At 36.0% G+C, this 24,457-nt stretch overlaps 1 protein-coding gene across 3 annotated transcripts in view; it reads left to right on the top strand.

Annotated features, from left to right (window-relative positions):
* Window positions 1–24,457, top strand: part of FAT4 (FAT atypical cadherin 4) — a 228,630-nt gene that overhangs the window by 182,401 nt on the left and 21,772 nt on the right. For all 3 annotated transcript variants that reach the window (XM_072624971.1, XM_072624970.1, XM_072624972.1), the window contains exons 10-13: window positions 12,121–12,225; window positions 13,484–13,791; window positions 18,786–18,871; window positions 20,808–20,987. In XM_072624971.1, coding sequence (XP_072481072.1) covers window positions 12,121–12,225; window positions 13,484–13,791; window positions 18,786–18,871; window positions 20,808–20,987 — 679 coding nt within the window. The remainder of the gene's footprint in view (window positions 1–12,120; window positions 12,226–13,483; window positions 13,792–18,785; window positions 18,872–20,807; window positions 20,988–24,457) is intronic.

Genomic DNA, 24,457 nt, shown 5'->3' with positions numbered 1-24,457 from the left:
CTTGATGTCCTCTAAGTTCTCTTTCAGCTTTAAGTCTATGACCCTAGGGTCCCCTTGCCTCTTGTCCTTTGTTCATAGTCATTAGCTTGAACAGAGATCATCAGTCGTAACTGCTTCCCGCTTGCCCATCCTGTAAAGCAAAGGGAATCCCAAGCCACCTGGAGTTAGCCAGCAGAGACTTCAGGAACAACATTTCTTCCTTTCTACTTCCCAGATTCTCTTTGAAAGTTCCTTTTGAGGAATCAGAACACTTGAAGCTTTCTTGTGCATAGCACACATGCCAACTAGCCAGCAGCCATCCCCAGGTTCAGCATTGATATTTCTAGGCAAGGGCTTACATCCTAAAGACAATTATCATGGCCCCAAGATTTTTTTCTACATTTTCTTAATCTAAACATCTTAATTTTTCAATGGATCCTAAGGTTACATGATTTGTAGACCTTGCACCATGTTAGATGCACTCCCCTGCATGCCTCGTAGTTCATCAATGCCCTTCTTAAACTGTGGTGGTACCCTGAACTGAACACAATCTTCCTAACATCATCTGACCAGGGCAGAGACAAAGAGAGAATCAAACCCTTCATCCTAGAGGCCAGCCCTCTCTAAATGGAGCTCAGGATCATCTTAGTTGTTTTCTAATACAGTTGTCATCAGCTTGGGTTGACCCAGCTCTTACACCCAGGTATAAATATTAATTTTGAGGATAGGTCTCGACTTGGGGTTTCATTGATACAGAAAGCTTCAGATGAAGATACTCTACAAGGCAGGCTGGTATTTTCTTGCCAACTTTTAGCCTTAGATCAGGAGTTACTCTTTTTGTAAAAGCAGCCTGGTAATACCTATGGAATCTTAGAATAATATTTTTAAATAATTGAAGGGGATACTAAATTTCGGTTAGAAGTTAGTGAACATAAGAATATATTTTGCTATATATGTTCACAAATCCTCTTGAAACCTGTCCATAGGCCTTGGACTCCAGGTTAAGAACTCCTTGCTTAGAAAGTTGACTAAAATACTGAGGAGGTCGAATGGCCTGTCCAGGGTCACATAACAATTAGTTATAGGAGTTCAGATTTAGCTGGCCCTAGGCTCAGTTCTCTATCCACTGTACCACATCGCCTATCAAAAAATAGTTGGGCTGGAGATAATGCAAAAACCTGGAGGGCTTCTGCTTTGCAGAAGATAAGATAGGAAAAGATGCAGTTTCGCATTTTACATTTTGTCAGACTTACCATGAAGATCAAAGGAGATTACAAAGGTCTTTGAAAATTGGAAAGTTCTATGTAAATATACAAGGTTAGAATCCTGATATTTATTATTTTTTACTTTAGTGTGGGAGAGAAGACACGCAGCATTGGATGAAAGAATTGTTATCTTTTGTCTACTTAGTGGAAAATTGTAGGTGTTATGGGTGGAGGGGGTTCAATTAAACAGGAAAATAAGGGACTTCTAGAATCCTGAATATCCCTGACCTGCGGGGAGAAACAATATGAAGGAGACCAATGTTGTCTTCAGTGCTTTCCCATGCCTTTTTGGCATTCCCCTTACCCAAAAGAGCCTCCTGACCTCCTGCAAAGACTTAACAGACTTTCCCTTCTCTCAATGATCATTGCTCAGGCCTGTTTCTCATTACTGCTCCAGGATTCTGGTGCTTGCTAGTTAACATGGGTAGTCGTCATGGATTAATCAAATGTACGAATCTCTGCCAAGTTACCCCTCCCAGGTGGCATGTCTTAACCCAGTTAAAGAATGTCCTAAAAGAGACACATGTACTCAAGAATTGTTTTGATTAGGAGGGAATTTTGGACATGCCCTCAAATAACCAATAGTTATAGGCCCTGAATGAAAGGAGTAAATAAATGAAAGAATAAATAGAATCAATGGTGAAAAAATTATAGAGTGTTTACTATGTATTAGGCACTGAACTGAGTACTGGGAATGCATATAAAACCAGTTCCTCCCTGTCTTCAAGGAATTTACATTCTAATAGGGATAACCACAGAGGGAGAATGAATGTCTTTCCTACCATTCCATTTTTGATCATTGGATAGTCCAGTATTTGCAAAGGGGATGCTTGGTCCCCTGTAGTCTTTCTTCTAATGCATCATTTAGCACCTGAAAACTTTAAAAATAGCATCATGTTCATTTTAAAATGTTTTGCTCTTTGGTCTATTGTATATGCTGCAAATATATGAAAATAAAAGTGACTCGACAGTCTTTTAAAAAGACAAGTTAAATGGATAGTGACTGGGGCAAAGGACTGTATAGGGAGGAAGCCATTTTATCAGCAGGTACAGATACTATGATAATATGATAAGAGCATTCACATTAGTCTCAAACTCTTAAGATATGGTTCTTTCCTGTTTCTTTGTTTCTATGTTTGCTTGTTTGTTATCTTTCCCATTAGCTTGTGAGCTATTTGAGGGAAGGGACTGTCTTCCGCCTAGTACTTAATGCAGTGCCTGACATGTGGCAGATCCATAGTAAATGTTTACTCATTGGTTGACCCATGATTAAATCAAATAGGGAATTCCTCATATGGAAATTCCTTTCAGAGATACATAACAGTACCTCATCTACAACACAGAGTCTTAGAAAATTATCTGGTGTCACTGAGGGCTTAAGTAGTTGTCTGGGGTAACAGTGGTGTCAAATGCAAGACTTCAACTCAATCTTCCAGAACTAAAGACCTGGCATAATACCACTATCTTCTACACTAAAGGTCTTCAAATGTTTCCTACAATGGGTAAGATAGGAAATATCTTACACTCTGTGGGCAAAGAGGGGAATTTGAAGACATTTAGTAGGTCCTTCTAAAAAAGAGAAAAGCAAGTTTTCTGCATTTTTGATAAAATTCATACAATCACAATAATGATTATTCATATACATATTTAGATATACATATACATACATATGCACACATATATACATATACATACAAACATACACACATATATATGTGATTTCATACATATACATATATATGCGCCCACATGAATATATACATATATATGTATGTGTGTGTGTGTGTGTGTGTGTGTGTGTGTATATATATATAGATATATATATATATATATATATATATATATCTATATATATATATGATTTCTCTTTCCTGTTTATCTTTTCATGCTTCTCTTGATTCTGGTGTTTGAAAGTCAAATTCTCTATTCAACTCTGGTCTTTTCATCAAGAATACTTGAAAGTCTTCTATTTCATTGAATGATCAATTTTTCCCATGAAGTTTTGTATTCAGTTTTGTTGGGTAGGTGATTCTTGACTTTAATCCTAGCTCCTTTGACCTCTGGTCAAAGCCCTGCTGTCTCTTAATGTAGGTGTTGCTAGATCTTGTGTTATGATTGGGTTTCCACAATCAAATTGTTCTTTTTGACAGCTTGCAATATTTTCTCTTTGACTTAGGAGCTCTGGAATTTGGCTACACAATTTGTAGTAATTTTCCTTTTGGGATTTCTTTCAGAAGGTGATCAGTGGATTTTTCAATATACATTTTATCCTCTGGTTTTAGAATATGAGGGCAATTTTCCTTGATAATTTCCTGCAAGATGATCTTTAGGCTCTTTTTATGCTCATGACTTTCAGGTAATCCAATAATTTTTAAATTGTCTTTGCTGAATCTATTTTTCAGGTCATTTGTTTTGCCAGTGAGATACTTCACATTGGCTGCTATTTTTCATTCCTTTGGTTTTATTTTATAATACCTTGATTTTTTTTTCATGAAGTCATTAGCTTCCATCTGCTCCCTTTTAATCTTTAAGGAATTATTTTCTTCAGTGAGCTTTTGGACGTCCTTTTCCATCTGGCCAATTCTGCTTCTTAAGGCATTCTTCTCATTGTTTGTTTGGCTCTCTTTCGCCATTTGTGTTATTCTATTTTATAAGGTATTATTTTCTTCAGCATTTTTTGGGTCCCTTTAGCAAGCAGTTGACTTGTTTTTCATGATTTTCTTGGATCAGTCTCATTTCTCTTACCAATTATTGCTCTACTTTTCTTACTTGATTTTTGAAATTCTTTTTGAGCTCTTCCATGGCCTGAGACCAATTCATATTTTTCTTGGAGGTTTTGGGTGTAGGAGCTTTGACTTTTTATCTTCTGTTTGTATATTTTGGTCTTCCTTATCGCCAAAGTAAGATTCTATAGTCTGATTCTTTTTCTGGTTTTTGTTTATTTCTGGAGCCATTTACTTGACTTTTGAGCTCTTTATGAAGGCAGTTCTCTGCTTCCAGTGGTCGTGGGGTGGTGTATTGTCAGCCACTTGATTCCCCCACAATCGGTGGGCCTAGACCTCAATAAACAGTTGCTGCCTTGGACCCTGCTGTGGTTGTCATGAGTTCCTCTTCCCCTCTACTGCCCTGGGGCTGGACCATGTAGTCTTTCACACAAGTCCAACAGGTTTTTTTCTACTGACCTTCAAATTTGTCCTTGGAGTTTGTCTGGAAACCACCATAGGTGCCAGAGATTTAGTCTACCAAGGCCTGTTCAAGTCTCATCTGTGCTGGTTCAGCCCATGCTGGACTGCACTCTGCTCCCAGCACAGTGAGATAGACACTTCCCGTCGATCTTCCAGGCTGTGTTGGGCTGGAAATGTGCTTCACTCAGTCATTCTGTGAGTTCTGGAACTCCAGAATTTGTTTAGAGTCAAGTTTTACAGGTATTTGGCAGAGCTTGGGGTAGACCTCTAGCAAGTCCCTGATGCTACTCCACCATCTTGGCTCTGCCCCTCCTCCTCCTCATTTCTTATAGCACAATAATATTCTGTTATAATCACATAACTTAACTAGTTCAACCATTCCCCAACTGATGGTCATTACCTCAGTTTCCAATTATTAGCCACTTTTAAAATTAGCTAGAATACATATTTTCGTACAAATAGGACCTTTTACCTTTTCTACAATCTCTTTACGACACAGTACTAGTAGTGGTATTAGTGGGTCAAAGGTTTTACATGGTTTCATACTTCTTGGGGCCTAGTTCCAAATTTCAAACTAGAATAGTTGGATCAGTTCACAACTTGACCAATACTGCATTAGTATCTCTATTTTCCCTACACCCCCTTCAGTATTTGTTATTTTCCATTTTTTTTGGTAGTGTTGGTCAGTCTGATAGGTGTAAGGTGACAGCTCAGAGTTGTTTTAATTTGTATTTTTCTAATCTATACTAATTTAGAGCATTTTTATATGATCATTGACAGCTTTGATTTCTTTCTGAAAACAGCCTGTTCACATGCTATGGCTATTTATCAATTGGAGAAAGGCTTGCATTTTTATAGTTTTAGTTAAATTATCTAAGTATTTGAGAAACAAGGCCTTCCTTACAGAAAACTGTTGTAAATTCCCCATGCTACCTCCAATTTCCTTCTTTCCTTCTACTTTTGCTTGCGTTCATTTTGTTTGTGCAAAAACTTTTTCATATTTCATGTATTTATTCAAAACTATCCATTTTACTTCCCATGATCCTCTCTATCTCATTTGGGAATGAACCCTTCTCTTATCTATAAATCTGACAGGTAAATTTTTCCATATCCACTAATTTACTAATATCACCCTTCATGTCTAAATCATGTATTGATTTTGACCTTATTTTGATATATGTTGTGAGATATTGGTTTATGCCTAGTATCTGCCAAACTGCTTTCAAATTTTCCCAACAATTTTTGTCAAATGGCGAGTTTTTGCTCCTAAAGCTTAGATCTTTGTGTTTATAAAACACTAGAATCTATCCCAGTGATTTATCACTCTATTTCTGAGACAGTACCAGATTATTTTGATAATTACTGCTTTGTTATATAGTTTGAAATCTGATTATGTTAGGTCTTCTTCTTAGACATTTTTTTCATTGACTCCCTCGGTATTTCTGACCTTTTGTTCTTCTAGATGAATTTTGTTATTGTTTCTATCTCTATAAAAATTCTCTGATCCTTTGATTGGTATTATATTGAATAATTAAATTAACATAGGTAGAATTGTCATTTTTACTATATTGACCCAGCCTACTCATGAATAACTAATATGTTGCCAATTACTAAGATCTATCCTTATTTCTGTGAAAAATGTTTTCTTGTTGTGTTCATATTATAGTCTCTGGATTTTTGTTGGCAGGTAGACTACAAGTATTTTATATTGTCTGCAGTTATTTTAAAAGGAATTTTTCTTTCTATCTCTTTCTGTTGGATTTTGTTGGTGATATATAGAATGCTGATGATTGGTGTAGGTTTATTTTATATCCAGCAACTTTGCTAAATAATTGTTTCAACTAGTATTTTAGTTGATTCCCTAGGGTTCTCTAACTATACCATCTTATCATCTGCAAAGAGTTACAATTTTCTTTCTTTATTATCTATTTTAATTCCTTCAATTACTTTTCTTTGTCTTATTGCTATAAATAGCATTTCTAGTACAATTGAGTAACATGGTGATAATGGACATACTTGCTTCACCCCTCATTGTGCTGGGGAAGCTTCTAGTTTATCCCAATTACAGATAATAATTGCTCTTAGTTTTAGATAAATACTACTTATTTTAGGAAAGTGGTAATTTGTTCCTATTCTTTCTATGTTTTTAATAACAATAGATGTTGTATTTTGTAAAAAAAAAAATCTCTTTTTTTTGCATCTCTCAATATAATTGTATTATTTTTTCTGTTTTTGTTATTCACATGGTCAATTATGTTTATAATTTCCTAATATTGAACCAACCTTACATTCCTGGTATGAATCCAACCTGGTCATCATATATATGATATTTGTGACATGTTGCTACCATCCATGAGCATGTTATTTTAGTTGAGTATGTTCATCACTTAGAAGGCCTTTACAGAATTCTCTTAGATTCATTTCTTTAAAATTTTGCTTTTTAGCATGTTATAATATTGAATATTAAACATTTCCTTTTGAAGTTAGGTAGAAACTACTTAACTGAACTGTTAAAGAATACTGAAATATCTTTTTTTTCACATGCACTGAATGAAAAAAAATGATGCTTAAATTGTAGTGTAAACTGGGAAAATATATCCACTGAACATTTGCTTTGGAATAGTGATCTTTCTTCTTGTTTTAACTTCTGATAACGTGGGGAGTATATAAAGCAACTTGACATTCCTTATAATTCCAATAATGTTAGTTGTCATTGAATTTACTTTATCACAGTATAAGTTTCCCTTACAAGTCCTGTTTTGCCTTGTAAATTTAGGTTGGATTAATTAAGAAAGACAAATAAATTACAATAAAAGCTAATTTCCAAACCTATTTAGTCAGTATTAAATAATAGCTGTTGAGAGTGTCTTCTTCAGAAAAATATCTTTGTTGGTTCTGAGATCAAACACTCATAATAAAACTTTTTTCCTCTTATTTTAACATGAGTGTACTCTAGTATTCTTTTTCAGTTGAGGTAGGTAATGGTAATATATCTGGCCCTTTATACCACATTGAATTATAATTGCATCAGTGCAATTTGTAGTGTGGTAAGCATTAAATAGAAAGTGATGAAAGCTCCATATTGGGTCTCACACAGCTACTCAACTGGACTATTTTTCTTTTTTAACAAAAGCAGCCATGGAAAATACATGAACAAATAAGAGGGCTGAATTCCAACAAAACTGGACTTATGGAAACTGAAATTTGAATTTCATTTATTTCTCATGTGTCATGAAATCTTATTCTTCCTTTGATTTCTTTGAATCATTTAAAAATGTAAAAACCAAAAAAAAAAAAAACATTTTAAGCTCACAGTCCATAAAGAACAGGTGATGAGCTGGATTTGGCCTGCAAGCCATAGTTTGCTGATCCCTATTCAACATCATGCAACCTCTCCTGATAAATATTATTGCATAAAAATTCTCATCTATGTTTTATTTGAATATAAATGCACCAGTATTTCTCTTAAATACAAAAAGTACAGGTCATCATTGTTACTGGAAACCACCTTCCCCTTCCCTGCTCATCCCCACACTGCCATTCTAGAGGATATCTGATAGGGTCAGCTCAGAATTTTACCATGGAAGTTTGTTTCCAGTACCATTTAAAATAAATGAGAAGGAAAAGAAAGAAGGAAAGAAGGAAGGAATGGCAAAATTGATCTATGTTTAGAGAAATATTACTAGTTGTGCCTTATCCTCATTTAAAAGCTTATTGCTCATGAAAGCAGGATCCAGTAATAGAAACAGGGTGCAAGATTCATAGAGCTTGGTTTATATCTTTAGATAGAAGGATCGAAAAAGAAAAAAAAAGAACAAACCATTTGTAGAGTAGAGTGTGTAATCTTTTAGCTTTTCTTAAAAACACATGTTCAATAGATGTGTTCTTATATTGGCTTGCATGTTGTTAAGTCTTTGAGGCAGAGAACGATGATTGCTTGTCAGACCTCGTTGTTTTGTGTTCTTCATTTTCAAAGAAGACCATGACATCAGAGACATGATGACATGACTTGCACTTGACTTTATTTTGAGTGGGGGAGGGCTGTGCAAGGTCACCAACCTCATTTTATTCTCCTGAGCCATCTGGGTCCAGTGACCAGATATTCATCAGGATGACTGGAGATGGCCCAGGATGCAATGGGAGAACTTGGCCTTTTTAAGCTGGTCTTTTCTGGTACTCACTTAGAGGTAGGTAACGCCCATAGAGTGAGTAGAACTCTTTAAGAAGTAGTCAGGGAATAGCCCTTTTAATGAACAAAAGAAAACAAAAAAGTAAATAAAGCTGGGAGGGAAACAGAAACTGTTATTATTGATAATCATGCTAAGCCAGCCATTAAGTGGGCCTTGGGCAGGGACCTATGGGCTTCAGAGTGCACTGGGTTTGAGGTTTGGGGAAGGAAGGAACGAAGGAAGGAAGGGAGGGAGGGAGGAAGGAAGGAAGGAAGGAAGGAAGGAAGGAAGGAAGGAAGGAAGGAAGGAAGGATGGAAGGAAGGAAAGAAGGAAGGAAGGAAGGAAGGAAGGAAGGAAGGAAGGAAGGAAGGAAGGAAGGAAGGAAGGAAGGAAGGAAGGAAGGAAGGACATCTAGCCAGTAAACCCTAGAGAAAGGGGAGGGAGAGACAGAAGGGAGAGTATGAACTGGGTTACCCAGCTATCTGGGTCCCCACTAAGGCAGCTCCATCTACTCACAGGTCTTGTTCATCCTTTGTTTTCGAAGGAGGCCATGACATCAGAGAAATGGTGACATGACTTGCACTTGACTTTGTTTTGAGTGAGGGAGGGTTGTGCAAGATCACCAACCACACTTTCTCCTCCTGAGACCATCAAACCTTGTAATACTTAACTGAGTAGTTGCTTAATTAATCACTTAATTAACCTAACAAGCATTTCTAAAGTTACTACAATACACAATGCCATGTCCTAGGAAAGAGAGAAGTAGAAACACAAATAAGACAGTTGTAGCCTTCAAGGAAAATTCATAGTAGCCTGGTTTAAAGGTCACTTCTGAAATTCTATGAGTCTATCATTCTGAAAACTAATAGAACCACTGTGAGATTTAGAAAACTACAAAGCAGTCTGTGTCAGGCCACAGACATCCTAAATGTGTGAAACAAATGATGTGTTAATAGCAGAAGGAGCGCAAAATACAACTGATGGAGACAGCCTACTCATTGCACTGATACCACACAATACCAAGGAAACACAAAAGTCTGCAGCATGTTAGGAGGACCTGCTAATAATCGCTTTGTCTTTAGAATGGTCCAACCTATTTTAAATTGACTTCTCTAGAGACTAGTCAAGCCAAGTAACAATAATTTGATCAAAAGGAACTATAAACATTTTCTGGTATTTGAAATTGACTCAACCTCCACCTTGATGAAATGACAAATTGAAATTGAGGGGAGAAGTAGCAGCAGGCATATTTGATGGCAGAGGACGCATCCTCGTTGCTTGGAGTTTAGCACTGAGTTCATGTGATTTTTGGAAAGGTTGTTGGAATCTAAGGGGGGAAATGTTTGGCAGACAGAGGTGAATCTGGTCTATGAATGTGTTATGGACCAAGCAAAAATCTCAACGTCTGGAAAACAAATGCAGGGCAAAGAACACAGCACATTCCTCAAACTGGAGATAAAATGTAGCAGAAGATGAGATCACAGCAATGCTGAGATACATTTGAACCATTCAAATGCCCATAATTTTCACGTTTTCATTTGTCTCAGATATTGAGGGTCTGTGATTTCCATTACAGACTGGAAGGGACTCTCTCCTAACCATAACTCAGTAGATGTCTAAGAGCAAAAGTTTTAATCTTGGGTCTAGGGTCTATGGGTAGATTTCAGAGGGTCTATAAACTTGGATGGAGAAGAAATAAAGTTCTATCTATTATCACTAATGCTCTCCTTTCTTTCCTCTTTCCTTCCTTCCTTCCTTCCTTCCTTCCTTCCTTCCTTCCTTCCTTCCTTCCTTCCTTCCTTCCTTCCTTCCTTCCTTTCTTTCTTTCTTTCTTTCTTTCTTTCTTTCTTTCTTTCTTTCTTTCTTTCTTTCCACATAGCTACTAACTGTCTGAGTCCAGATTTGAATTCAGGTCCTTCTGAGTCCAGAATTCTACCTACTACACTACCTAGCCTCCCCATTTAACATTTCTTGCAATTATTAAAGAATATTTTTTTGACATAGGTTCCATAGACTTCACCAGACTGCCAAAGAAGGCCATGACATATACATGATTTCGGACTCTATCCAGAACTAAACAACTCATGATAGATAAAGAGGTGAACCCAAGTCTAAAAAACACCACACTTTTACTGCACAATTATTCTGAAACTATAATAAGTTTTAGTCAACAATGTCTTCGAAGAATATGTTTGAAATTTCTGGTTCAAATAAATAAACAAATGTATAAATTAATAGAGAAATGCATACATAGATCTCATTTTAAAATAGTAAATAAAATTTATCTCACAAAATAATTTCTCTTGACTTTCCCAATAAGGAATACCCTCAAAGTTGAAGTGCATTTTAAAATATAGATTAAAACTACCTTAAGATGTTTAGGACAATTTTCCAATTGATAAATAGTCAAAGGATATGAACAGGCAGTCTTCAGAAGAAAAAATTAAAGCTATCTATGATCATATGAAAAAAATGCTCTAAATAAGTATTGATTAGAGAGGTGCAAATCAAAACAACTCTGAGGTACCACATCACACCTATCAGACTGGCTAACAGGACAAAACTGGAAGATGGTAAATGTTGAAAAAGATGTGGGAGAGTTAGAACACTAATTCATTGTTGGTGGAGCTGTGAGCTAATCTAACCATTCTGGAGAGCAATTTGAAACCATGCCCAAAGGACTACAAAAATGTGCATACCCTTTGATCCAGCAATATCATTTCTAGGACTGTATCCCAAGGAGGTCATAAAAATGGAAAAAGGTCCTACATGTACAAAAATGTTTATAGCAGCTCTCTTTGTGGTGACCAAGAACTGGGAATCAAGGGAATGTCCGTCAATTGAGGAATGGCTGAACAAGTTGTGGTAAATGAATATGATGGAACACTATTGTGCTATAAGAAGTGATGAACAGGAAGCCTTCAGAGATACCTGGAAGGACTTACATGAAACTGATGCTGAGTGAAAGGAATAGAACCAGGAGAACATGGTACACAGTAACAATTACAGTATGCAAGGAATTTTTTCTTATAGAGTTAGCCCTTCATAACAATGCAAGGGCCTAAAACATTCCCAAAGGACTCAAGGCAAAATACCATCCACATCCAGAGAAAGAACTATGGAATCAGAATGCAGAATGAAGCAGACTATTTTCTCACGTTATGTTTTGTTTCGTTTAAGTTTTTCTCATGGTTTCTCCCATTCATTTTAATTGTTCTGTGCAACATGACTAATGGGAACATGTGTTTAACAAGAATGCAGAACCCATATAAAATTGCATGCTGTCACAGGGAGGGTGGAGAGAGAAGAGGAGAAAATCTAAGCCTCTTGGAAGTGATTGTTGGAAACTGAAAATAAATAAATTAATAATTAAAAAAAAAGATTTTTAGGATACTGTAAAAGGTGAGTTTTCTCTCGCTTAAGGAAAAAAATGTATTCTCTGTGATCATATCATAATTACTTAAGGAAGATTTCTGTACTTACCTTTCTAAAATCATTTTCGTTACTATGTCACTTTTCAGGGAAAATGTGTGAATCTTCTGTCAATTATTGTGAATGTAATCCTTGCTTTAATGGGGGATCCTGCCAGAGTGGAGTGGAGTCCTACTACTGCCATTGTCCATTTGGTGAGTATGGCTTATCTTTTCAGTTTTCAAGATCGGACCTGGCTGCTCCCCAAAATAGTATTAGTGTTAGAGATGGGTTTGGAGTTGTTGAGAGAGTATATAGCAGCTTAAATAAAATAAAATCACTGGGGAACAGAAGATTGTGAAATCCATATGGCACATTCGCTGATGATGGTGATTCAATGCTTCATCATGTCTTTGAGATGACGCTCGATTAAAGAAAACTATATCATAAGAGCTCATTCCTCCCCTATCCTAAAAAAAGTAATCTAACAAGTCCCAAAGGTTTCCCATCATGGAGTCTCTAACAATCTGGTAAATCTAAGACTGGTTGGCTAAGTTTGAATAATTAATAGTATATATAATATAAACATTATATATACATATATGTATATATAATAGTGCCTTTTGCAAAGTTCTTTACAAACATACAAATATCTTATTTTATCCTCATAACAACTCTTGGAGGTAGGTGCTATAATTAATTCTATTTTACAGATGAGGAAACTGAGCCCTACAGAAATTAAGTGACTTGCCTATGGTAACTAGATATGAATTCTGCTTTTTGACTCGATGCCTAGTACTCTGTATACTGTGTCCCCTAGTGGCCCCAGTTGGGAAGTGTAGAAATGAGTGTTTATTGAATGACTTCTATGTTCAGGACAACATCAGAGACCATCAAAGAAAACTTCTGCAATATTTTATCATTCTACCCAAGTATTTTATTAGGGTTCACATTATTTTTCTCATTAGAATAAAAACTCATTGAGGATACAGACTGCTTCAAAGTAACTATTCATCTGACACACAGTAGGAGCCCTTAGCAAATATGTCCCGATTGACTGATTTCTTCCTTCAGCAGTATTCACTTAGCCATGTGAATGCAGAGATGTACCAGTAAATTTTAAATAACAGGCTCTCTGGAAAAAATGTATAGAAATTAAATGTAACTATGATACTTTTTTAAGTTTGGTCTTCATTATTATTATTTTCTCCATTACTTTACATCTATACAATCAAGAAAATAATAAGTCAAGCCCTGACTTATATAATTTCATGATTTTTGAGGTGTAAATGTTCACACTGACAATTTAACAATCAGCTCTCATGAACCCATATGAGCTGGCTCCCCCACAGTTCTGCATAAAACTATCTTTAAACCTAACCTCATTTCAAAAAAAGAAAAAGAGCTTCCTCACACTCAGGTTGGTGTGTTCAAATTTTTTCTTTGATTATATATGTGTTTTCTCAACTCTAGGAGTCTTTGGAAAACACTGTGAATTGAACAGCTATGGATTTGAGGAATTGTCATACATGGAATTTCCCAGCTTGGACCCAAACAACAATTATATTTATGTCAAGTTTGCAACCATCAAAAGCCATGCCTTGCTGTTGTATAACTATGACAACCAGACTGGAGAACGGGCTGAGTTCTTGGCCCTGGAAATAGCAGAAGAGCGACTGAGATTCTCCTATAACATTGGCAGCGGCACATATAAACTGACCACAATGAAAAAGGTGTCCGATGGACATTTCCATACTGTAATTGCCCGAAGAGCTGGCATGGTAAGGCACTAGTTCTGTTACTCCAACTTTTTGTAACCTCATGGACCACAGCATGCCAGGCACTTCCATCCTCCACTATCTCCCAAAGTCTGCCAAGCTCATGTTTGTTGCTTCCATGACACTCTCACTATCCATCTCATCCTCTGCCATCTCCTTTTCATTTTATTTTAATGTTTCCCAGCATCAGGGTCTTGTCCAATGAAGGCATTGGCACATGAAGCACTAAAGGTATTGTTTCCCAGATCTGTGTAGCCTGAAGGATTAGCAAGAATTAGACTTTAAACTGAGTAAAATTGGGTGCATTCACTATGCTGCCAATGTGGGGAAATTATATCATGTGACTTTAAAAGTAACATTTCACTTAAAGATAGAAAAAACAGAATCTCAGATATAAATGAAATCTCAAAGGGCACATACTTTAAACCACATCTGAGCATATATTTCTTTAATACTATCCCTGACAAATGGTCATTGAGTCTTTCACTATCTCCAGAAGCAGCCTATGCCACATTTAGACAACTTGCTCTGTTAGTATATTTTTTTCCAGTCATCTTTGCTAAATATTTCCAAACCCTTCACCCATTGTTTTTAGTTCTATGCTCTGATGTCAGGCAGAAAGGTCAAATCCTGTTTCTAGAAAATGACCATTCAAATCCTTGAAGATATATATGTGTGTGTGTGTGTGTGTGTGTGTGTGTGTGTGTGTGTGTGTGTGTGTGTGTGCCCTAAGAAGAGGAGTCTTCCTTATTTGGGGCTGAATTTCACTAACTATTTTGTCTCTGCCCCCTTGGTCCTCTCTGGTGGCCCCAGAATTTTGGAAATACTGCTGGTCTGAGCTACCTTCATTCAGTAAATGTTTAAGAAATGCTTCTCACTCTACCTTACCTTGCCTAGCTCCAGACTAGATAAAGAAGATTACTAGTACTTCTCTTTCATTTCATTGATCCTTGATTCATCTGGAACCTTTTGAAATCATTTATGGTAAATTTCTTAAGGGAGATGGACTCAGATATAACCTTTCTCATTGAGTTCCTTGCCAGGAACAACCCATGGACTCGTTATGTGGAAAGCACTTTGCAAACCTCGCTAAAGAAAAGTAAAGCTAATGGTGTGAATTAAAAATCCAGCATGGGGAATGTCTCATTTGTCTTTAAGGTAGCTGGAGTGACTAAGACCTGGCATTTTAGTTGGCCCCAGGGTCACCATGAGCCAGCAATGGGATGTAGCTACTATAAAAATTCATGCCAATTGAGGAAGCACAAATAGAATTTGAGGTGCTCAGATCAATGAACTCAAGAGTCCTTCTGAAGGTTTAACTAGCCAAAATACATCCATAATTCTGAATTTGACTCAGGAGACCATATTTTAAGTAGGACATAGCTAAAATAAGGCATGTGTAGACGAGCATAACCAGAGAGCCATGCCATATGAGGAATGGCTGAAGAAATGGAGGGTGTTGAGCCTGGAGATTAAACTGAAAGAGGTATGATAGCTGTCATCAGATATTGAAGAATCTCTCATCTAATAGAGGGAATCTATTTATTAAATATCACTTCACAAATCAGGATTAGAAATATTGAGTTGATATTCCATGCTAGCTGATTTTAGGTCCATCTAAAATAATAGCCTGAGAAGTATGGCAATAGATATGACACTCAACCTAGTACCATGAAGACCTGTGTTCAGATCACACCCTGGATACTTAAGCGTGACCTTGGGAAAGTCATTTAACATCCTCATGACTCCTTTTCCTTATGGGCAAAATGTAATTGTTGTACCTAATGATCTCTAAATCTATGATTCTCTGATCCTTTTAGTTTCTAAAACTTAGACCTGTTTAAAAATTAATTCAGCTGCCTATGAGTCAAGAGTTCCTTGCCAGTCGAAGTATTCAAGCAGAGGACATCTGTCAGAGATATTGTAGAAGGAGTGAAATCATCAAAAGTGAAAGAGTGAACTGCATGACTCTATGACTTCTTTCACCTCTCAGATTCCAAGATTCAACTGTGTGTGTGTGTGTGTGTGTGTGTGTGTGTGTGTGTGTGGAGTAAGGGAAGGAGGAGGAGACAAAATCAAAATACTTTCATAGGAGGGACCACCCTTCCTTTTTTTTTTCATCATGTGCCAAATGCAATTTGGCAGTGCAAAATGTGCAAAGATACATCCTAGTCTTCTGTACTTCTGAGGTATGGATTTTTTTCCTTTTTGTCAAAAGGCATAGAAAATAAAACCACTACTGGATTTTGCATCTGTCAGGTCTTACTGCATAAAGGGATTTGGTTGGCAAATGGTAAAGTCATTAACTTTTCATTTTGAAATATTGCAGCAACATAATAGAAACTTCTCAACTCAAAGATGTATTTGTAGAGAAATGCTAGTAAGGAATATTTGACTGTAGAAATTAAAATAAAGGAGCTCTGATCCAAAGAGAACATGATCTCAAAAGTACATTGCATTTGGATGGAAATATAGCCATTGTACCTGTTTTTAAAATGTGGAAAATAAAAATTAAATTTGGGGAAAAGGATAATTACTGGAAGCCTTAAAATCAAAACAGTAATTTTCCAGGTTTTCTGTGTATATTATGTTTCTATCCTTGGGAAAACACTCTTTTTTGTTATTCTGAACTAAGAAGCATCATTAAATATGGATATTTTAATATACAAAGAGTAGAAATGGTGATTATCTGTGAAGCTCTTTATCTTCATTATATGCAGCTTTTTAAAAAGTATGTGATAAATTTAGTCATTAATTCCAGTCATCATGCTTTTCTTTTTCCTTCTAAATTTACTTCTGTGAATTCTAAAATGTGCTTTTTCCTTCCTTCCTTCCCTCCTTCCTTCCTTCTTTCCTTCTCTCCTTCTTTTTGTCTTTCTCTCTCTTTTTCCCTTCCTCCATCTCTCTTCCTTCTTTCTTTCCTTACTTCCTTCCATCCTTTCTATCCTAAAAAGTAATGTTCCTCGATATCTTTCTTTTATTTCTCCTGACAAATATGTTTTAATGCATCTTTATAAACTGACTGTATGAGTGCTGTGTTTCATAGGCTCCAGAGGGTGATGTTCTTAGGAAACATGGTGATTTTTCCCAGAAGAGGTATTACCTTTGTTTCATAAGGAGATATATGATTTAAGCCTTATGTTTTGAAAACAGATTCAAAAGAAGTTCTTCATCAATCAAGGCATGTAATCAGTTTAAGAATTTTCAGAAATGAATCATCCTATCCTAATCCTGCCATTGAGAACAAAATGTCACTCATGTTTGGGAAGTACATTAAGTCCTTCAGAACACTAAGGCATCATTTAGAAAATCATGAGGGTACAGTATATCAAAGAACTTGTAGATGAGATTCTGGTTATATGTCATGGAAGTAAAAGTATGAATATTTACCCTAAATGTTACCATATACAGTATGCTATTAAGCAGGAGATACATAAAAAAAAATCCATCTGATGCATTACATGGACCTAGTGAGAGTTCATTTTTTATATATCTTGAAACAACAACAGCAAAAATGGTCTAGAAATATAGAGGTCTCTTTCAGCTAGTAAAATGGGATGTCTGCCATGAATTGGTTTGATATTTATGAAATGAGAGGAATTGTGTGTTTCCTGTTAAGAATACTTTTGAAATTTTCCCATTGCTAAGTATAGTCAATGTGTATTTATTAAGCACCTGCTATATGCCCTGTGCTAATCATTGGGGATGTAAAAATGGCAACACACAATCCCTACCCTGGAGGAATTCACAGTCTCAATTGGTTGAAAAGTGCCTTAAAAAACTGGAAAAAAAAGGGATTTTTGTCAACAGGCATGCTAATAAACATGAATCCTAGGCTTTAGGGTTAGAATAGACCTTAGTTTTCATTGAGTCTGCCTTCCTGATTTTACAGCTGCAAGAAATAGGAATTATGACTCATGACATAGTAGGAGAGAGGATTTGAAAACAAATGTGTTTCCTCCAATATCAGTCTTTCTCCACTATAGTGGTAGAGTCTAGGTTCTAGTTTCTCCACCAACTTGCTCCATGCTCTTGAATATGCAGGTCATTTCAAAAGAAACACACCTGGTTTACAGATCTGAAGGAATAAAAGATGGTCATAGATATAAAAACAATTTGAAAAGTCAGAAGCACTAACTAATCAGAATGGTAAATATCATCCCTTACTTAATCTCATGGTAGCTCACCCATTTGGAGCCTGAGACTGAAATCCCCTAAGGCCTTGATTTTTCACTAATTCAGTTCAATTTAACAAGTATCTAGTAACTTAAATTCAACAACTATTCATTAAAAATAAAAGATCTACTATGCTAAGTGGTAGGCATACAAATACACCACACCCCTAATGGAATAAAAATTTGAAATCAGGGGCTATTTTTCACATTGTCTTCCTATTCTTAGTAACTAACAGTTCAGTGCATGCATAAAACACTTACTAATCATTTATCAAATTGGATTAAATTGAATATTTGTGTGACATAAAAATAATGGAATAGCAATACACTAAGGGCATACCTACATATAGATCATCTTATAGCATAACTTTTTATGTAGAGTTGCCATCTTTATCTTGGGGAACAATGGGCAACAGATTGAAAGTAGTCAAATAAAGGGCTTTTATCTATTCTACATAAATATGTGAAAGTTTCACAAGTTTTATGAGGCATTACAATGACACGACCTTGCCTTTTCAAACAATTTTTAAAGAAAGGGCAATTCTATGGTCATGGAATAGCATATGAAAAATCTACTGATTCTCCATTTCTGTAGACATCACTCAAGAAGAATTGGTGATATGTGCCTCTAAGGTTTAAAGTCATGTCCTTAAGAATCAAAGCATGTCCTTGTTTGGCTACACTTAGTTATATCTACAGCATATAGAGACAGTTCTATCTAAATAGGTTATCCCTATAAGGAACAAATTTCTGGGCTATCTGATTGTCCCCATGATATGAAAGTCATCAAATCATTAATTTCTTCCTTCCCTTACTTTGTAGGCAGCATCCCTAACTGTGGATTCCTGCTCTGAAGACCAAGAACCAGGTTACTGCACTGTCAGTACTATGGCTGTCTCAGATGACTGGTGAGGTGATTTTTAAATTACTTTTGTCTTATTCTTTGCTATCCTTACAAGAAAATTTGCAATTTTCATACAAACTGTATTAATACAAATCATTATATTCATACAAATCTCATACAAATTATTGCCTCAATTAGCATCAAAAGCCTCTCCACAAATATTTTTATAGTCCTACTCCATGCCTAGACCAGAATAAGCATCGTAAAAAAAAAGGAATTGGTGAAGGTGTGACCCCCATGAGCAGGAACCTCATGGACATATTTAAAAAATCAGTGAAGAAGACAGCACATATAAATTGGACTACAAAGATAAAAATATGTAAGAAGCTAGAGAAGAATGAGATTGATGGTATGGTAATTGGGAAAAGGTCCATGAAGAATCTGAAACCTGAAGGATGATTAAGCATTCCATAATATCTGTCTGTAAAACAAGTTTGCTTTTAATGGTTACATTGTAATAGTGGGCAGTGTGTTACAATAAAAGCTGTATCTTGTTTTTATAGAACTGTTTCCATATTGTCTCCTTCATTAGAATGAGAATTCTTTGCTAGATGATCTTTTTAACTTTGTCTGTATCCCCAGATTCTGGCACATTGTCAAGGCATAATAAATGCTTGTTGACCAACTGACTTTGGTGTCAGAGGATCTTGTCTCAGATCCTGCTTCTGACACTACCTGACCTCCTTGGGCTCCAATTTCCTTATCTAAAAAATGAAGGGGTTGTAAAAGATGACCTCTGAGGCTCTTTTCCACCTCAAAATCAGTAATTCTGTGTTAGCCAATAGCAGCTGGAGTACAGTGGCTGAACAACTGACATCAGTCTGAAAGTCCTGAGTTGAAGTCCTGCCTCTGTGATCCTGGACAATCATCGAACCTCTCAGTGCTCTAGGAAACTGACTAAAAGTTGTAGAGAAGGTACCATTGAACTGTGACAGGGAATTTTTTCATCTGATCAATGAAATCTCATGTCTTGTCCCTAACTACAAAGATGCGAGAATGTATCTTCTATTAAAGACCACAGCATCATCACCAACTAAAATCAGATCACTACAGATGTCTTTAATAAGTTGAGACTCTCCTAGATCATCTGTGAAATCAGGGGAAAATAAAGGACCTTATGGGATAGAAGTCACTGCTGTTGAATTTTATAAACTATCATTATTGTTAATAGTGACAATTATTACTAACATTTATATAGCATCATAGATCAGGCACTGTACTAAGTGCTTTATAATTATTATTTCATTAAAAAATTTACTGTTGATTACAAAAAGGCTCTTTGAAGGGGTTGAAGTGTCTTGAATAAATGTCTGATTAAATATCAGGCTTTTAAATTTTGGGGGGAGATGTAGGGTGTAGATGTTCTTGGGATTTCATCTGTGAAAAGTGGAATCCTTCACAGGGACAATTTATTGTAAACATAGAGTTCTTTGAGAACATTTGGAGATTAAGTGACCTGCCCAGGATCACACAGCTAGTAAGTGAATGTCTTGTGTATACGTATTTGTTTGCTTATTATCTCCTCCCTTCCCTGAGGACAACGACTGTCCCTTGCTTCTTTTTGTATCTCCAGCGCCAATACAGCGCCTAGCACGTGGAAGGTGTTTAATAAACTGACTGACCAGCTGAACAAATGACATCAGCATATGTTAAAATCTTTGCAAACTCTAAAGTACTATTTGAATGATAGCTATTATTATCACCATAAAATTGTGGTGTTATTTAAGTATCAATAACAATTAGAAAACATCGTACAACTGCAGCACTCTTTAATGAGCCCTTTTTGTCAGGATGGTGCATACTCACACCAAAAGTGACTATAAAATGTAATGAAACAATACAGAAAAATATATACACATGATCTTTCGTAAGCTGCTTACTCTGCCTCCAGTGACTGAGTGAGCACTTAGAATTCATTGTGTTTCCTTTCCCTTGTTCAGGACTCTTGACGTTCAGCCAAACAGAGTTATGGTTGGTGGTATCAGGTCCCTGGAGCCGGTGCTTCAAAGAAAAGGACAAGTGGAAAGCTATGATTTTGTTGGTTGCATAATGGAATTTGCCATTAATGGACGCCCCTTGGAACCGAGTCAAGCATTGGCAGCCCATGGGATCCTTGATCGGTATGAGGGCTGTGTTTCTAATTCTAGTTAGAGAAATTATAATTGTGCTTAATTATGCACACCATCAACAACAAAAAGAAATACTAAATTTGTATGTTAGGGTGCATGTATTCAGTTATAGTTTTAAATGATATTTCTGATCTATTGTAAGTAAACTGGATACTCTACCCTCCCCCCACTTAATAGCATTTTTTCCCCAATTTTATGTAAAGATAATTTTCAGTGTTCACTTTTATAAGATTTTGAGTTCCAAATTTTTCTCCCTCCCTCCTTCCCCTCTCCCATCCTCAAGACAGCAAGCAACCTGATATAGGCTATATATGTACAGTCATGTTAAAACATTTCCACATTAGACATGTTGTGAGAAAAGAATTAGAACAAATGGGAAAAACCAAGAGAAAGGAAAAAAGTGAAAATATTATGTTTTGATCTCCATTCAGACTCCATAGTTCTTTCTCTGTATACTTATAGAATTTTCTATCATGAGTCTCTTGAAATTGTCTTGGATCATTATATTTCTGAGAAGACTTTAGTCTATCAAAGTTGATTATCACACAATTTTGCTGTTACTGTGTAAAATATTCTCCTGGTTCTGCTCACTTCACTCAGCATCAGTTCATGTTAGCCTTTCCAGGTTTTTTTTTTTTTTTCTGAAATCTGCCTGGTCATCATTTTTTACAGCGCGATAATATTCCATTACATGCATATACTACTACTTGATCAGTCATTCCCCAGTTGATGGACATCCCCTCAATTTCTAATTCTTTGCTGCTACAAAAAGAACTGCTATAAATATTTTTCTACATATGTGTCCTTTTTCTTTTTTATAATTCTCTTCAGGATAGAAATATACTTGTGCTTTTTGGCAATTGCACAACTTACTATCACCCTCTTATATCATACCAAAGATTGGTAAGCACGAAACCACAGTTCTTATTCATTGGCCCCTAAATTTTCTTGCCTGGAGATATTTTCAGGCCCCAAATTCCATAAGGTGCTGAAATATTGTTTTAGTTTATTAAGATTTTAATTTGTTATTTGAGAATTTTCTACTTGTTGAAAAAAAGGGGGGTTAAGTAATCCCTCTTACTTAAACATGTTATGCTGTCATATTGAAATACTCAGGATGTTTATGCTTCCATTTATTCCATTAAGAATTTTTAGAGGGCAAAGGGTTAGAGCTAATTTTGAGTTCCAGCTTTACCTTAATTATCCCTATGACTTTGAGCCTCAATTTTTGCACCTGTAAAACGAAGTAATTCAATTGAATGATTTCTGATGTCCCTTTAAGCACTAAGCTTCCATAAGTCGATGAATTTAGAACCTTGAAATTATGTATTTTTTACAAAACTCCCCAAATTTTAGCATTTATTCAGGAGTACAGTCACTAGAGTGCAATTTGAAACAACTGTAGAACTTTGGGAATACCCTATATTTATGCACAGGCAACTAGATGGCATGATGATTAGAGTGCTGAACTTGGAGTTAGGAAGATTTCAATCTGAATCCAGCCTCAGACACATATTAGCTGTGATACCTTGGGAATATCATTTAACATCTTTGTACCTCAGTTTATTTATCTATAAAATGGAGGAATTAAACTCAATGATCCCTTCAATCATACAATCAATATGCCTGGGATTGTGTGAGGGAAAAGTATATGTTCTAGCTTTTTTGAGGTTCCAAGGAAGATGAGAAGACAAGTACAATACATAATAAAGTATTTATATGTGTTACACCATTGTATTTAATCATGGTGCTGAATTAGAGGGCCCCAACAATAATTTTCCTTAAAGAAGAACACGAGAAGCAATTTAGAGAAAATGAGAAAAGATTCATGAGAATAGTGAAAAAGTGCTGTTTCTTGAAGAATAGGCAGAATAGGGTTAAGGGGACAAAAGGAAGGGACAGAGTTCTGGACTTGAGATAAGGAAGATGTGGGTTCCAATCCAACCTCAAATACGTACAAGCTGTGTGACTGTGGACAAGTCACTAAATCTGTTTGAGCTTGAGTGTCCTTATCCGTGAAATGGGATTAATAATAAGACCTATTTCCTAGAACTGTTGTAAGGATCAAATGTGATATCATCTATAAGATACTTTACAAACTTTCAAATGTGATATAAACACTAGCAATTATTTTACTGTTGTTGCTGTTTTGAGAGAAGATTCAAAAATCAGGAAATACAATAATTATTTAATTTAATAAACATTTACTCAGTGTTGTTGTAGGTATTAGTGAAACAAATTTAAAATAATAATAAAAGAATTCCTACCTTCAAGAAACTTACATTCTGCTTTTTAAATCACTGAATTGCTTTTGGTTAAATTGTATCCCCATGCTTAGCACAAGGCTTGACAGATAGTAAGTTTGTTTCATTCATTCACATGTTCATTCAATCATGTGGGAAATAATCGATAACATCTTAAATCTTGGACTCTGCTGGCTGGTTTACATTCACTAGGCCAGAGAAGCTTATCATTCATTCATTCATTCATTCATTTATCTATCCATGCATTTATTTATTTATTTGTTTGATTATTTATTTGTGGGTTATTGTCTTTTATTCTTCTGTTTGCACAATCGAAGAAGCAGAGGGCTATGTTGGTCAATAGAGTAGGAAAGTAGCCCCTCCAAACCTGAGTCCTAACAGTTTTTTCCACTTCTGGCCTCCTGTTGCCAATCAATGCAATCAAAGAAAATATGAGATTCTAGTTTAGCAATTGTGAGACAGCCCTTATTCTGTGACTATACAGTTGAATAAGCTTGAAACAGGGGTAGCAAGAATCCTAGGTCAGAGGAGATCTTGGGCTAATTAGGTCATGACCTGGGTATGTCTTATATACTAGTAAAACTGACTGAGGTCTTAAGCACAAAGAGCACCAAAGTCCTGGGCACTGATGGCTGTGCTACATGGTTGGTAAAGATTATGACCTTGACACGTTTTCCCATCTTTGGGAGAATGCCTTTCTCAATGACGGGACTCTAGCAGTCAGAAAATTTAAGGGCTTATATTTCTTATGATCAGGACAGTTAGGTGGCCCACTGGATAGAGTTCCAGGCTTGGAGCCAGAAAGGGTCATCTTCATGAGTTCAAATTCATCTTCTGACAGTTACTAGCTGTGTGATCCTGGGCAAGTCACTTAACCCTCTTTGCCTCAGTTTCCTCAAATGTAAAATGAGCTGCAGAAGGAAATGGCAAACCATTCTAGCATTTCTGCCAAGAAAACCTCAAATAACATGATGAAGAGTCTGACATGACTGAAACAACTCAGCAATAACATTAACAAAATTTCTTACAATTGTAATTCACCTGAAATCAGTCTCAATATTTCTTAATGTCATTTTAAAATACACTCAGGATTAATAAATATTACTTACTGATCTGTGATACCATGCTAAGAGTGGTAGGAGACCTGAGGAAGAATAAAACACAGCCCCTTGTTACAGCTAGTTAGTTACGTCTAGT

This window comes from Notamacropus eugenii, chromosome 7 (assembly GCF_028372415.1).
Source record: "Notamacropus eugenii isolate mMacEug1 chromosome 7, mMacEug1.pri_v2, whole genome shotgun sequence".
Lineage (NCBI taxonomy): Eukaryota > Metazoa > Chordata > Mammalia > Diprotodontia > Macropodidae > Notamacropus > Notamacropus eugenii.
The sequence above is the reverse complement of the archived record's forward strand: the minus strand, read 5'-3'. Positions and strand labels throughout refer to the sequence as shown.